The 14,785-nt window shown below is 45.9% G+C and overlaps 1 protein-coding gene across 15 annotated transcripts in view; it reads right to left on the bottom strand.

Annotated features, from left to right (window-relative positions):
- nav3 (neuron navigator 3) overlaps nt 1-14,785 on the bottom strand; it is a 1,340,243-nt gene that overhangs the window by 392,445 nt on the left and 933,013 nt on the right. For all 15 annotated transcript variants that reach the window (XM_072484719.1, XM_072484722.1, XM_072484724.1 and 12 more), the window contains one exon: nt 12,422-12,494. In XM_072484719.1, the coding sequence (XP_072340820.1) occupies nt 12,422-12,494 (73 nt within the window). The remainder of the gene's footprint in view (nt 1-12,421; nt 12,495-14,785) is intronic.

The raw sequence follows: 14,785 nt of genomic DNA, 5'->3' as shown, positions 1-14,785 counted from the left end.
GGAAACTCCACTTTCCTGCTTGTCACCTTCGACTCCCATGGGGGTGACCCAGCAATTTCCATGGTGGGGTTGGGCGGGGAATGCCTTGTCAGCAGGACCGGGATCGGGGGTGGGGAGGGGCTGGATTTGCATTGTGGGGGTAAGGGGGGGGCCAGTCACCTGACCTCAGTTCCAGCCGCCCGCTCAGAACGGCAGCCCGATAGTGGGATTCGAGAGCTCCAAGCCACGCATAAATTTGCATGACAAGAGAGGATGAATTGCTTCTGGGCCCCACACCTAATGCCAGCACAAATCATGGCCGATTCACTTCTGGCAGGAGAACATAGAGTTCGAGGGGGGTGAAATCTGGCAGGTCAGGTCCGCGCGCGGCCGGCGCCATGTTGCATGGCGTGGGAACCGGGAGTTTTATCTGGCCCCGCTGCTTGTCCCTCATCGGTCCCGGAATCGGTGAGTGTTCGGCTCCGGTTTTGCCGTCGTAAAATGCCACAGTTCCCACGCCAGTGTTGGCACTTAGCACAAAATTGGAGAATCCAGCCCAAAGTCTCCCAAATTGAGAATCCTGCCTGAGGTCTGATGAATGTCCTGTACAGTTGTGGCAAGATTTCCCTACTTTTATACTCCACCCTCATTGCAGTAAAGGCCAACAGTCCATTCACCTTTCTAATTACTAACCTGCATGCTAACATTTTGTGATTCATGACTTCATTTGTGTTTGGTTTGGCGAAGCTAGGGTTGTTTTCCTTGGAGAAGAAAAGGTTGAGAGGAGATTTGATACAGCTGTTCAAAAATGTGGGGCGGGATTCTCCGACCCCCCGCCGGGTCGGAGAATCGCCGGGGGGGCGGTGTGAATCCTGCACCCGCCGCCGAATTCTCCGGCGCCGGAGATTTGGCGGGGGCGGGAAATGCACCGCGCCGGTCGGCGGGTTCCTCCCGGCAATTCTCCGGCCCGCGATGGGGAAGTCCCGCCCGTTCTATGCAGGTCCCGCCGGCGTAAATTGGACTTGGTCCCTTACTGGCGGGACCTGGCGGCGCGGGCGGGCACCGGGGTCCTCGGGGGGACGTGGGGCGATCTGACCCTGGGGGGGTGCCCGCACGGTGGCCTGGCCCGCGATCAGGGCCCACCGATCCGCAGGCGGGCCTGTGCTGGGGGGGGGGCACTCTATTCCTACGTGCCGTGTAAGCCTCCGCGATGGCCGGTGCGAAGGTGACCCCCCCCCCTCCCCCCCACCCTGCGCATGCGCGGTGATGATGTCAGCAGCCGCTGATGCTCCCGCACATGCGCGGACCCGCGCCGGCCGGCGGAGTCCCTTCAGCCCCGGCTGGCATGGCGCCAAAGGCCTTCCACGCCGGCCAACGAGGCGCAAACCACTCCAGCGCCAGCCTAGCCCCTGAAGGTGCGGAGGATTCCGCACCTTTGGGGCGGCCCGATGCTGGAGTGGTTCCCACCACTCCACTTTGCTGTTTCTGCCCACCCCGCCAATTCCAAGAGAATCCCGCCCGTGGGTCTAGACAGAGTAGATAGGGAGAAACTGTTCCCATGGGTGGAAGGAACGAGAAGCAGAGGGCACTGATTTAAGATAATTGCCAAGAGAAGCACTGGAAACATGAGGAAAAACGTCCATGTGTAGAGTGGTAAGATCTGGAATGCGCTGCCTGAGAATGAGGTGGATAAGGGTCAATTGTGGCATTCAAGAGGGAATTGGAGAATTATCTGAAGAGGAAGGATGTGCAGGATTATGGGGAGAAGGCAAAGGAATGGCACTATGTGAATTAACTGTTCGGAGAGCCAGAGCAGACATGATACGCTGAATGGTCTCCTTCTGCACTGTAACAATTCTGTGCTCCTATGATGTCCAAGGACAACCAGATCCCTCTGCATTGCAGCATTCTGCAGTCTCTCTCCATTTAAATAATAATCTGCCTTTCCATCTGCCAAATTGTTGATCAATCACTTACCTGCCTATAGCACTATTCAGATTCTTTGGGTGGAATCTTCTCTCCCAAGACCCTGTCCCGTGGATGAGGCAGGGGATGGGGCGGGATGGGTTGGGGGTGGACGAGGTGGGGGGACGGTGAGTGTTTCCTGCTTTGGAGACCGCTGGGAATCTGCGGCATATCACTCAACATCGGACCTATTCAATTTGCATAGGGGGCGTTTTGTACAGAAGGTCGGGCTGGATGGTTCACGCCAACCATCATGTGGGGATTCTATGACCATATCCGGGCACCATTTTTAAAAAGCAGACATAATTGATCTGCTGTTGAAGATGGGCCTCTTGAAAAAGAAGATGGATCTCCAGGAACACTCAGGACCTGGAAGATGGACCTCTTTGAATATACTGAATCTGGAAGATCCACCTGATAGATGCTGCCTCCACCAACTGCTGTGTTCCAGGATCCACGGTCACTGGAGGCCTCCATCCCAAAGTCCAGAGGGCAGCATACAGGATGCTATACCAACTTGGTCCAGATGAGTTCTGGACTGGTGTGATTTCCCACTGATGGTGCAGACTATCAGGTTGGGGGGGGGGGGGGGCGCACGTGGGGGGAACAATTTCAATCCCATTAGCAGGATGCAAACCGGTTTCACGCCAGCCGCCCTCTGGCAGGAATGGCAACCTACCATGGCGGGTGGGAATGGAAGATCCCGCCCGCCACTAAACCCCCATGGGGATCATGGAAAATTCCACCCTTTGTATCCTTCTCACAACATTGCGTTCCTAACTATCTTTTCATCATCAGTAAATCTGATAATAATAAAGTCAATCCCATTATCTAAGTCATGAATATAGACTGTAAATAATTCAGGCCTCAGCACTAATCTCTGTGGCAGTCCACTTGTCACAGTTTACCTACCTGAAAATACTCCATTTATTCTGACTCAGCTTTCTCTTCATCAATCCTTTATCCAGCGTATTATATATCACCCCCAACTCCATGAGCTCTTAGCCGGAATTCTCCGCTGGTGGCGGGATTCTCTGGTCGCGCCAAAACTGCAAGCCCGCCCATGGGATTCCCAGTGACATGAAGTGGTTACAATGTGAATTCCCATTGACAGCGGTTGGAGCAGAGAATCCCACCGCCAGCGAACGGCACATCGCCTCCTGTGTGGCACCTTTTATGTGGCACCTTATTGAACACATTTTAGAAAGCCAATTATGCTCCATCTACTGGTTCCCCTTTATCCACCCTGCTTGGTTACATTCCCAAAGAACTCTAATAAATTTGTCAAACACGATTTCCCTTTCACAAAACCATGTTGACTCTACAACAAAAGTACTGCAGAAGCTGGAAACCTGAAATATAACCAGAAAATGCTGGAAATAGTTAACAGCATCTGTGGAGAGAGAAACAGAGTTAAACATTTCAGGTCACCGATCTTACTTGAGAATTGAAGGAAAATGGAAATGAGCAAGTGAAGGGGTCAAGAGGAGGGACAGAGCTAGAAAGAACAAAAGGGAAGATCTGTAATTGGAGGGCAGGAGAGATTAACTGACAAAAAGGTTCACAGTGCAAAAGGCAAAGGCAGTTCTTTACTCTGCCATTCACATCCACTCTGGGCAAAATTACAACCATCACCACTCTCCTCTGCCTTTGGCTAGGCCAGCAAGCAGAACTCCCTTACTCCTCTTTAACTGTTTCTGTGGCATTTCTTAGGTCTACCTAGAGAGGGCAGATGGGGCCTCAGTTTAGTGCCTCGTGTAGACAGCCCCTCCGACTCACAGCTCAGAGTGTCGCTGGAGGGCAGCAGAGGAAGAAAACACATTCAGAAGTACTGACAGAATACTCAGACACATTTAAAATGTCTGTTTTTTTGGAAAGTAACCCATCATTCACGGAGTGGTGTGCAGTGACCTCAGTCTGAATAGATTAACAGTAAAAATGATCTCACTGGCAGGAGCAGACGCAGGTGGAGTTGATTTTGCAAGGCCAGTTCGGCTGACACACATCCTTCCAATAGAGAAAGAGGGGGCTCAGAAAATTAGCGACCATTTGGCAGACCCTTGTTCCGTTACCCCGGATTGTCAGATCTCCTCTGTAGAGTTCAAACACTGAGAGCCCAGTTATACTGCAGTATTGTCAGTTTTATTATACCACATTGAAAAGGCCCTTCTTTACCTTTCTTGGTATTACAGAAAGAGTTGCATTCTGGTAGACCCTCTCACAATCTTGAGTCATCTCAAATCAACGATGATTAGATGATCTTTTTTTATGGAAGTTGCTTGTTACAGAACTTAACACTGTTCCAAGTGGATTATTACTGTATATGGGGGCAGACGTGTGGAGGTTAATACTGTTCCAAGGATGTATTACTGTGTCTGGGGGAGTTACTACTGTTCCAAGAGAGCTATTACTGTTTATGGGGGGTTAAAACTGTTGCAAGGGGGTTATTATTGAGTCCAGAAGTGGGGGTTAATACTGACCCAAATGAGTTATTACTGCATTTGGGGGTTAATACTGTTGCAAGGGGATTATTATTCTGCCCAGGGGGGGGGAAAGGGGGGGGGGGGCTAATACTGTCTCAAAGTGGTTATTCCTGTGACCAGGGCGTTAATCCTGTTGCAAGGGGATTATTACTCTGTCCGGGGTGGGAGTGGAGGGAGGGGGGTTAATACTGTCTCAAAGTGGTTATTACTGTGTCTGGGAGGTGGGGGGTTAATACAATTCCAAGGGGGTTAATACTGTTTGAAGCGGGTTATTACCATGTCCAGGAGATTACTACTGCTCCAAGGGGGTTAATACTGTTCCAAGAGGATATTACTGTGTATGGGGGGTTATTACAGTTCCAAGGGGGGGTATTATTGTATCTGGAGGATTAATAATGTTCCAAAGGGGTTATTACAGTGTCTGATGGGAGGGGGTTATTACTGTTACAAGAGGGATTATTATTGTGTCTGGGGGTTAAAACTGCCCAAAAAGGGTTATTACTGTCTCCAACGGTTAATACGTTTCCCAGGGGATTGATACTCTTGCAAGTGGGTTATTATGGTGTCTGGGGGATTAATACTGTTCCAAGGGGGTTATTACTTGTCCAGGGGGGTTAATACTATTCTAAGTGGGTTATTACTGTGTCCCGGTTGGTTAATACTATTCCAAGGGGAATAGTATTACTGTGTCCATGGGGGGTTAATACTGTTCCAAGGGGGTCAGTACTGTGTGTCCAGGGGAGAGGTTAATACTTCCCAAGGGGTTATTACCATGACCCGGTGGTTAATACTGTTCCCAGGGGGTTATTACTGTGTCGGGGTTAATACTGTTCCGATGGGGTTATTACTGTGTTTGAGGGGTTAATACTGTTCCAAGGGGGTTATTACTGTGTCGGGGTTAATACTGTTCCAAGGGGGTTATTACTGTGTTTGAGGTGCTAATACTGTTCCAAGGGGGTTATTACTGTGTTTGAGGGGTTAATACTGTTCCAAGGGGGTTATTACTGTGTTTGTGGGGTTAATACTGTTCCAGGGGGGTTATTACTGTGTTTGAGGGGTTAATACTGTTCCCAGGGGGTTATTACTGTGTCCAAGGGGTTAATACTGTTCCAGGGGGGTTATTACTGTGTCCAAGGGGTTAATAATGTTCCAAGGGGGTTATTACTGTGTTTGAGGGGTTAATACTGTTTCACGGGGGTTATTACTGTGTTTGAGGGGTTAATACTGTTCCAAGGGGGTTATTACTGTTTGAGGGGTTAATACTGTTCCAAGGGGGTTATTACTGTGTCCAAGGGGTTAGTACTGTTCCAAGGGGGTCATTACTGTGTTTGAGGGGTTAATACTGATTCAAGGGAGTTATTACTGTGTTTGAGGGGTTAATACTGTTCCAAGGGGGTTATTACTGTGTCCAAGGGGTTAGTACTGTTCCAAGGGGGTTATTACTGTGTTTGAGGGGTTAATACTGTTCCAAGGGGGTTATTACTGTGTTTGAGGGGTTAATACTGTTCCAAGGGGGTTATTACTGTGTTTACGGGGTTAATACTGTTTCACGGGGGTTATTACTGTGTTTGAGGGGTTAATACTGTTCCAAGGGGGTTATTACTGTGTTTGAGGGGTTAATACTGTTCCAAGGGGGTTATTACTGTGTTTGAGGAGTTAATACTGTTCCAAGGGGGTTATTACTGTGTTTGAGTAGTTAATACTGTTCCAAGGGGGTTATTACTTTGTTTGAGGGGTTAATACTGTTCCAAGGGGGTTATTACTGTGTTTGAGGGGTTAATACTGATTCAAGGGAGTTATTACTGTGTTTGAGGGGTTAATACTGTTCCAAGGGGGTTATTACTGTGTCCAAGGGGTTAGTACTGTTCCAAGGGGGTTATTACTGTGTTTGAGGGGTTAATACTGTTCCAAGGGGGTTATTACTGTGTTTGAGGGGTTAATACTGTTCCAAGGGGGTTATTACTGTGTCCAAGGGGTTAGTACTGTTCCAAGGGGGTTATTACTGTGTTTGAGGGGTTAATACTGTTCCAAGGGGGTTATTACTGTGTTTGAGGGGTTAATACTGTTCCAAGGGGGTTATTACTGTGTTTACGGGGTTAATACTGTTTCACGGGGGTTATTACTGTGTTTGAGGGGTTAATACTGTTCCAAGGGGGTTATTACTGTGTTTGAGGGGTTAATACTGTTCCAAGGGGGTTATTACTGTGTTTGAGGAGTTAATACTGTTCCAAGGGGGTTATTACTGTGTTTGAGGGGTTAATACTGTTCCAAGGGGGTTATTACTGTGTTTGAGGGGTTAATACTGTTTCAAGGGGGTCAGTACTGTGTGTCCAGGGGAGAGGTTAATACTTCCCAAGGGGTTATTACCATGACCCGGTGGTTAATACTGTTCCAGGGGGGTTATTACTGTGTTTGAGGAGTTAATACTGTTCCAAGGGGGTTATTACTGTGTTTGAGGGGTTAATACTGTTCCAAGGGGGTTATTACTGTGTCGAGGTTAATACTGTTCCAAGGGGGTTATTACTGTGTTTGAGGAGTTAATACTGTTTCAAGGGGGTTATTACTGTGTCGGGGTTAATACTGTTCCAAGGGGGTTATTACTGTGTTTGAGGAGTTAATACTGTTTCAAGGGGGTTATTACTGTGTCGGGGTTAATACTGTTCCAAGGGGGTTATTACTGTGTTTGAGGGGATAATACTGTTCCAAGGGGGTTATTACTGTGTTTGAGGGGTTAATACTATTCCAAGGGGTTTATTACTGTGTATGAGGGTTTATACTGTTCCAAGGGGGTTATTACTGTGTTTGAGGGGTTAATACTGTTCCAAGGGGGTTATTACTGTGTTTGAGGGGTTAATACTGTTCCAAGGGGGTTATTACTGTGTTTGAGGGGTTAATTCTGTTCCAAGGGGGTTATTACTGTGTCGGGGTTATTACTGTTCCAGGGGGGTTATTACTGTGTTTGAGGAGTTAATACTGTTCCAAGGGAGTTATTACTGTGTTTGAGGGGTTAATACTGTTCCAAGGGGGTTATTACTGTGTTTGAGGGGTTAATACTATTCCAAGGGGGTTATTACTGTGTTTGAGGGGTTAATACTGTTCCAGGGGGGTTATTACTGTGTTTGAGGAGTTAATACTCTTCCAAGGGGGTTATTACTGTGTTTGAGGGGTTAATACTGTTCCAAGGGGGTTATTACTGTGTTTGAGGAGTTAATACTGTTCCAAGGGGGTTATTACTGTGTTTGAGGGGTTAATACTGTGTCAAGGGGGTTATTACTGTGTTTGAGGGGTTAATACTGTTCCAAGGGGGTTATTACTGTGTTTGAGGAGTTAATACTGTTCCAAGGGAGTTATTACTGTGTTTGAGGGGTTAATACTGTTCCAAGGTGGTTATTACTGTGTTCGAGGGGTTAATACTATTCCAAGGGGGTTATTACTGTGTTTGAGGGGCTAATCCTGTTCCAAGGGGGTTATTACTGTGTTTGAGGGGTTAATACTGTTCCAAGGGGGTTACTACTGTGTTTGAGGGTTTATACTGTTCCAAGGGTGTTATTACTGTGTGTGAGGGTTTATACTGTTCCAAGGGGGTTATTACTGTGTTTGAGGGGTTAATATTGTTCCAAGGGGGTTATTAGTGTGTTTGAGGAGTTAATACTGTTCCAAGGGGGTTATTACTGTGTTTGAGGGTTTATACTGTTCCAAGGGGGTTATTACTGTGTTCGAGGGGTTAATACTGTTCCAAGGGGGTTATTACTGTGTTTGAGGGGTTAATACTGTTCCAAGGGGGTTATTACTGTGTTTGAGGGGTTAATACTGTTCCAAGGGGGTTATTACTGTGTGTGAGGGTTTATACTGTTCCAAGGGGGTTATTACTGTGTTTGGGGATTATACTGTTCCAAGGGGGTTATTACTGTGTTTGAGGAGTTAATACTGTTCCAAGGGGGTTATTACTGTGTTTGAGGAGTTAATACTGTTCCAAGGGGGTTATTACTGTGTTTGAGGAGTTAATACTGTTTCAAGGGGGTTATTACTGTGTTTGAGGGGTTAATACTGTTCCAAGGGGGTTATTACTGTGTTTGGGGGTTAATACTGTTCCAAGGTGGTTATTACTGTTTGAGGGGTTAATACTGTTCCAGGGGGGTTATTACTGTGTTTGTGGGGTTAATACTGTTCCAAGGAGGTTATTACTGTGTCCAATGGGCTAACACTGTTCCAAGGGGGTTATTACTGTGTTTGAGGGGTTAATACTGTTCCAAGGGGGTTATTACTGTGTTTGAGGAGTTAATACTGTTCCAAGGGGGTTATTACTGTGTTTGAGGGGTTAATACTGTTCCAAGGGGGTTATTACTGTGTTTGAGGGGTTAATACTGTTCCAAGGGGGTTATTACTGTGTTTGAGGGTTAATACTGTTCCAAGGGGGTTATTACTGTTTGATGGGTTAATACTGTTCCAGGGGGGTTATTAATGTGTTTGTGGGGTTAATACTGTTCCAGGGGGGTTATTACTGTGTTTGTGGGGTTAATACTGTTCCAAGGGGGTTATTACTGTGTTTGAGGGTTAATACTGTTCCAAGGGGGTTATTACTGTTTGAGGGGTTAATACTGTTCCAGGGGGGGGTTATTACTGTGTTTGAGGGGTTAATACTGTTCCAAGGGGGTTATTACTGTGTTTGAGGGTAAATACTGTTCCAAGGGGGTTATTACTGTTTGAGGGGTTAATACTGTTCCAGGGGGGTTATTACTGTGTTTGTGGGGTTAATACTGTTCCAGGGGGGTTATTACTGTGTCCAAGGGGTTAATACTGTTCCAAGGGGGTTATTACTGTGTCCAAGGGGTTAATACTGTTCCAAGGGGGTTATTACTGTGTTCATGGGGTTAATACTGTTCCAGGGGGGTTATTACTGTTTCTGGAGGCGGGATTCACAGAATCACAGGATTATTACAGCATAGGAGGCAGCCATTTGGCCCATTATGTCTGCACCAGCTCTCCAAATGAGCAATTCACCCATTCCAATCTCCCTCCTTCTCCGTAACCCTGCACATTCTTCCTTTTCAGATAACTGTCTCATTCCCTTTTGAATGCTTCAATCGAACCTGCCTCCACCACACTGTCAGGCAGCACATTCCAAACTCTACCCACTCACTGTGTAAAAAAAGTTTTACTCCTATTACTGTTGCTTCTTTAATGAATATCTTTAAACCTGTGCCTTCTCGTTCTCAATCATAGAATCATAGAATCTCTGGCACGGAGACAGGCCCTTTGGCCCAAGCTGGTCGATGCCACCCAAAAACTTTTAATGAATGGGAACAATTTGCCCCTATTGACTCTGTGCAGTCCCCTCATGGTTTTGAATACATCTATCAAGTAAGGGAGGCAGTGGCGTAGTGTTATTTTCACTGGACGAGTAATGCAAGGGCCCAGGGCAATGCTCTGGCGACACACGTTTGATTCCCACCATGAATCTGGAATTAAATGACCAATGCTGACTATGAACCCATTGTCGATTGTCATTAAAACCCATCTGGTTCACTAATGCCCTTTAGGGAAAGAAATCTGCCGTCCTTACCTGGTCTGGCCTGCAAGTGACTCCAGACCTACAGCAATATGGTTGACTCTTAAATGCCCTCTTATGGCAATTAAGGAATGACACCCACATACCCCTCCCTTCTCCGAGAGAAACATTTCTCCCTCAGGGATTTTTGTGTGTTTGGGTTGCTGGTACTGCTAATTCTTTGTGTCCTGATTTATTCACCAATGAGGACAGAACCTTTTCTAAAGCTTAAGGCCAATGAAATTGAAAGTGGACAGATGTAAATCTGACTGAATTGCCTCGTGGGCTATATTTGATCCTTGGTGCTTTGCTGGACTATTCCAGTCTTGTGCATTTTCTAGTGTCCAACTTGTAACATTCCAAAGGTGCTTGGAATCCCCGCATTGCTCCAGGATGTCTGGGTCCTTGGGAATCTCTTGAATTTCAAGCATTGACACTCCACATTCCTTCCCAATTCATGTGGGCCATCCCATACTATATACAGGAGCAATTCAGTCGTAGGACCCAGAGCTGAAGGTGAATGTACAACAACAACAACTTGCATCTAAATAGCACCGTTAACAGAGGAAAACACCCCAAAGCCCATTCAGGAGCGGCTATCAAACAACATTTGACCACATCAGATAACGAAGGGCCATAAATCAGTGGTGGGCACTCTGCAGCCCAGAGGCTGCATGCAGCCCATCTGGGTTCTGAGTGCAGCTCATGAGGAGTATAGTTCACCGTTGCCCACGTGCAGAGTTACCTCATTCCACTGATTTCCATCCACATCGTCTTTTTCTGCCGGAATGATGGAAGTGACACGTACGTAAAGCAAGGACAAGTGAGGTGCGCGCTGATTGCCCACAACATTGACTGTGAGAGCCGTGCACTCCCTCTGCGTCCAACGTGTAAATATTTATTTTGTTTTTTTAACCATTTGAAGTTGATGATAATATATACATGATTAAGCATTTTCTATAACTCATTCTGAAATATTCGATGTATATTAAATGTATTTAATCTTATTCATGGAGTCATGGTTAGTGAACATGCCCGATTTCAATCTTACGGTACCGCTGAGATGAAGGAGGGCCACTCACTTGCCCAGGTTTCCCACCACTGCCTTAAATATAAGAGCTTCCTCAAAAGAGCATTGGAAAATTATTCGGAGATAATTCTTTTATCCATAGGGCTCTGAGAAAACTGGTTTCAATGGAAGGTGGAGACAGATTTAAGATAGTTGGCAAAAGAATTAACGAGAGAGATGAGAATATTTACGCAGCATGTCATTGTGATCTCAAAGGGCGGTGGAAGCAGATCCAACAGTAAATTTCAAAAGGGAATTGGATAAATGCTTCAAACAATTTGCAGGATGACGGGGAATGGCAGGGGATCGAGTGGAATTAATTGGACAGCTCTTTCCAAGAGGTACAATGGGACAAATAACTCTCTCCTGTGCTGTAAAAATCTCTGCTTCTACACGTAATTGAAAAGAGATTGTGACATCGCAATTGGGGAGGTAACATGATGAGTTTACAACTTTAGTGTCAGGGCTTTTTAAAACAGTTTTTAAAACAGCACCAAGGCAGACATCATTATGCTTCTTGTTAGACCACAGTATAGGGTAGGTAAGACTGGGAGTCACAGATAGACCAGCATGGGTAGAAGCTGTCTTTAAAGACAGTCCTAAAGGACATTAGTGAATCCATTGGGTTTTACGACAATCTAACAACTTTAAGGGCATTTTTACTGACTCTGAATTCAAATTCTCAATGTGCCATTGTGGGATTTGAGACTAAGGGCTTGGTTCTTCCACCCAGCCCGCCGCAAGAACGCCATGGGCGAGACGCCGACAATGGAAACATCCATTGACCTCAGACTGGATTCCCCTGACGCCGGGCGAACGCGGCCAGAGAATCCATCCCAAAACATTGATCATGATCCCACTGAATCACAGAGTGGGCTCAGAGGATGGAATGGTCGACTCCAGTTGTTGTTTCTAGTGTTCGTTTGAACTGAAGTTTTTCTGAATTATTATTACATTGAAAAAGAATATGATGCAGTCGGTGGTGTGTGAACAGGACATCAGAGAGATATCCGCAGTTTCTTTCAGCAGTTGGGGTTTTGTGGTTTCCCACCCTGTGGTAGAAAGGGTTGGCGGGCGGTGAGCTGGGTGGTGTTTTCATTTTGTGGCTTCGCACACTCACAGGCCTTGGAAAGAGCAAATGGAAGGAAGTTGGAAAGAGCTAATGCAGATCAAATCTCCGAAGACCAAACGGAGCACCAATGAACTCATTCTGACCACCTTTGAGAAAATAGTAAGAAGTCTTACAACACCAGGTTAAAGTCCAACAGGTTTGTTTCGATATCACTAGCTTTCGGAGCGCTGCTCCTTCCTCAGGTGAATCGCTTGGAGAAAATAGGAAGCAGTTATCAAGTCAATGGGAGAAAATCCCGGACTAACCTTCAGCTGAAAGACTCTGAATATGAACTCCCCTCACTGCCAGAAAACTGAGGCAAGCATCAACATTCTCAATCTGGAAAAAAAGAGCAGAGATAAAATAGGATTTTAATGGAACAACTTCAAAAACTCCAGAAATGCAGCAAAAGCTGAAAATAATTCACATTTGTTTTATACTGACCCATTCCGCAAAACCCTCAGAACAAGGATTAAACCTAATTGGGAGATGGCTATAAAGCTCTCATTGTCTCCACATTTTGCAGAATGTTAAAGAATTCATCAATGCCTAATTTGGGACAGCATGCCAACAATTCAACCGACGTAAAGCGTGACTGGATTTTGTTCACTACAAATGTCAGATAATGAAGACCCAGTGAATAGCTATGCATCTACACAGAGCAGTGGATCATTGCCCAAAGTGACAGAGAGCAATGTGACACAGTGGCAGCTGTACCAGAGTGTGGTAAAAGTCAGTCTCCTGGTGCTCCTGTGAACAGCTGAAAACTCTTTCAAATGGAGCTGCTTTGTCCAGTATTCAGCAGGATTCATTTCAATACAAAAAAAACCCTTCCACTAAACTCACTGAATGTCATGAGCATTCAAACCTTTGAGAGGCAGTAAGAAAAAGCAAGAAGAGAAACAAAAGAGGGGAAGAGAGTGAAAAAATGAAAATAGAGAGACAGAGAAAAGGAAGGAGTGGAAGATAAAGGAAGGGGGAGGAAGAATGAAACAACGAGGGAGAAAGAGAAGAAGAAAAAAAGGGAAGGAAATAGGGAAAGATGGAAAATGTTGCCGTGTGAGGCAAGCGGCAGGGCAGGGTTAAATCACAACGGTGATCTATTTAACAAAGACAAACTTTATATATAGCAGTACAACCACTGCACAGGTCTTGTTCCCTCGACTCCCAAGCCAACACTGACCAAGCCCCAACAGCCAGGTCCGCCCCCAACCACCTGATAGGCTAATGTTCACAAACTCTGTTCCCATAAACTCTAAGCCTGTCACGTGGCCCGCGAAAGATCACCCCTTAAGGGAACAGTGCTATCACAGAATATTCTAAGCAGATTGAAAGAATGAAAGAAATGGAGGGGTGAAAGAGAGGAAAATAATATATGGACTCAGGACTTTATTTTTAAGGGTGGCCAAGTTGAGTATAGCAATATCCCACAAATGATATTAATAAGCTAATCTGTTTTAGTGTTATCGGCTGAGCAATAAAAATTGGCCTAGACAGCAGGAGCTCCCCCGCTTTTCTCTGGATAGCCGACACGGGATATTTTACGAGAGAGAAGACAAAATCAGTTTAACATCACATTCAAAGGACCTTCAAGAGTGCAGCATTCCCTCAGCACTGCACATCGGAACATCTACCTCGACTTTCTGCTGAAGTCCCTGGAGTAACAATCGAACACTTGACCTTCCAGCACAACGGGTGAGCGAGCTACCAACTGAGACAGAGCTAACAGACTTGATGGTGTGTGTATGAGTTGCAGGAACCCGACAAGGCTTCTGGCACTTACCAGACTTTAGGCCTGGAGCTACAAAGAGGTTCATGTCTGACTGAATTTGGGTTTTTAAAAAAAGATAGGTTAGCTGGTCAAAGTAACCTGTTATTCCATTATCAAAGAAATTGCGTGGCCAAAAACGTTAACAACTCCATTACTATGCTCGAGAATCTAAATGAAACCCATTTTCTGCATTTTTTAAATCAATGATTCTTCTTCTACTCATTTAGAATGTATCTTGGTGGCCAGATAAAACAGAGAGTATTACTCCGGGACAGAGAGAGCAGTGAGTATTATTCAGGGACAGAGCGAGCAGTGAGTATTCCTCAGGGACAGAGAAAACAGAGAGTATTACTCAGGGACAGAGCGAGCAGTGAGTATTATTCAGGGACAGAGCGAGCAGCGAGTATTACTCAGGGACAGATAACACAGAGAGTATTACTCCGGGACAGAGAGAGCAGTGAGTATTATTCAGGGACAGAGAAAACAGAGAGTATTACTCAGGGACAGGAAGCAGTGAGTATTACTCTGGGACAGAGAGAGCAGTGAGTGTTACTCAGGGACAGAGTGAGCAGCAAGTATTACTCAGGGACAGACTGAGCAGTGAGTATTACTCAGGGACAGAGAAAACAGAGAATATTACTCAGGGACAGGAAGCAGTGAGTATTATTCAGGGACAGAGAGAGCAGTGAGTATTACTCAGGGACAGAGAAAACAGAGAATATTACTCAGGGACAGGAAGCAGTGAGTATTACTCAGAGACAGAGAGAGCAGTGAGTGTTACTCAGGGACAGACTGAGCAGTGAGTATTACTCAGGGACAGAGAAAACAGAGAATATTACTCAGGGACAGGAAGCAGTGA

This window comes from Scyliorhinus torazame, chromosome 19, assembly GCF_047496885.1.
Source record: "Scyliorhinus torazame isolate Kashiwa2021f chromosome 19, sScyTor2.1, whole genome shotgun sequence".
Classification (NCBI taxonomy): domain Eukaryota; kingdom Metazoa; phylum Chordata; class Chondrichthyes; order Carcharhiniformes; family Scyliorhinidae; genus Scyliorhinus; species Scyliorhinus torazame.
The sequence above is the reverse complement of the archived record's forward strand: the minus strand, read 5'-3'. Positions and strand labels throughout refer to the sequence as shown.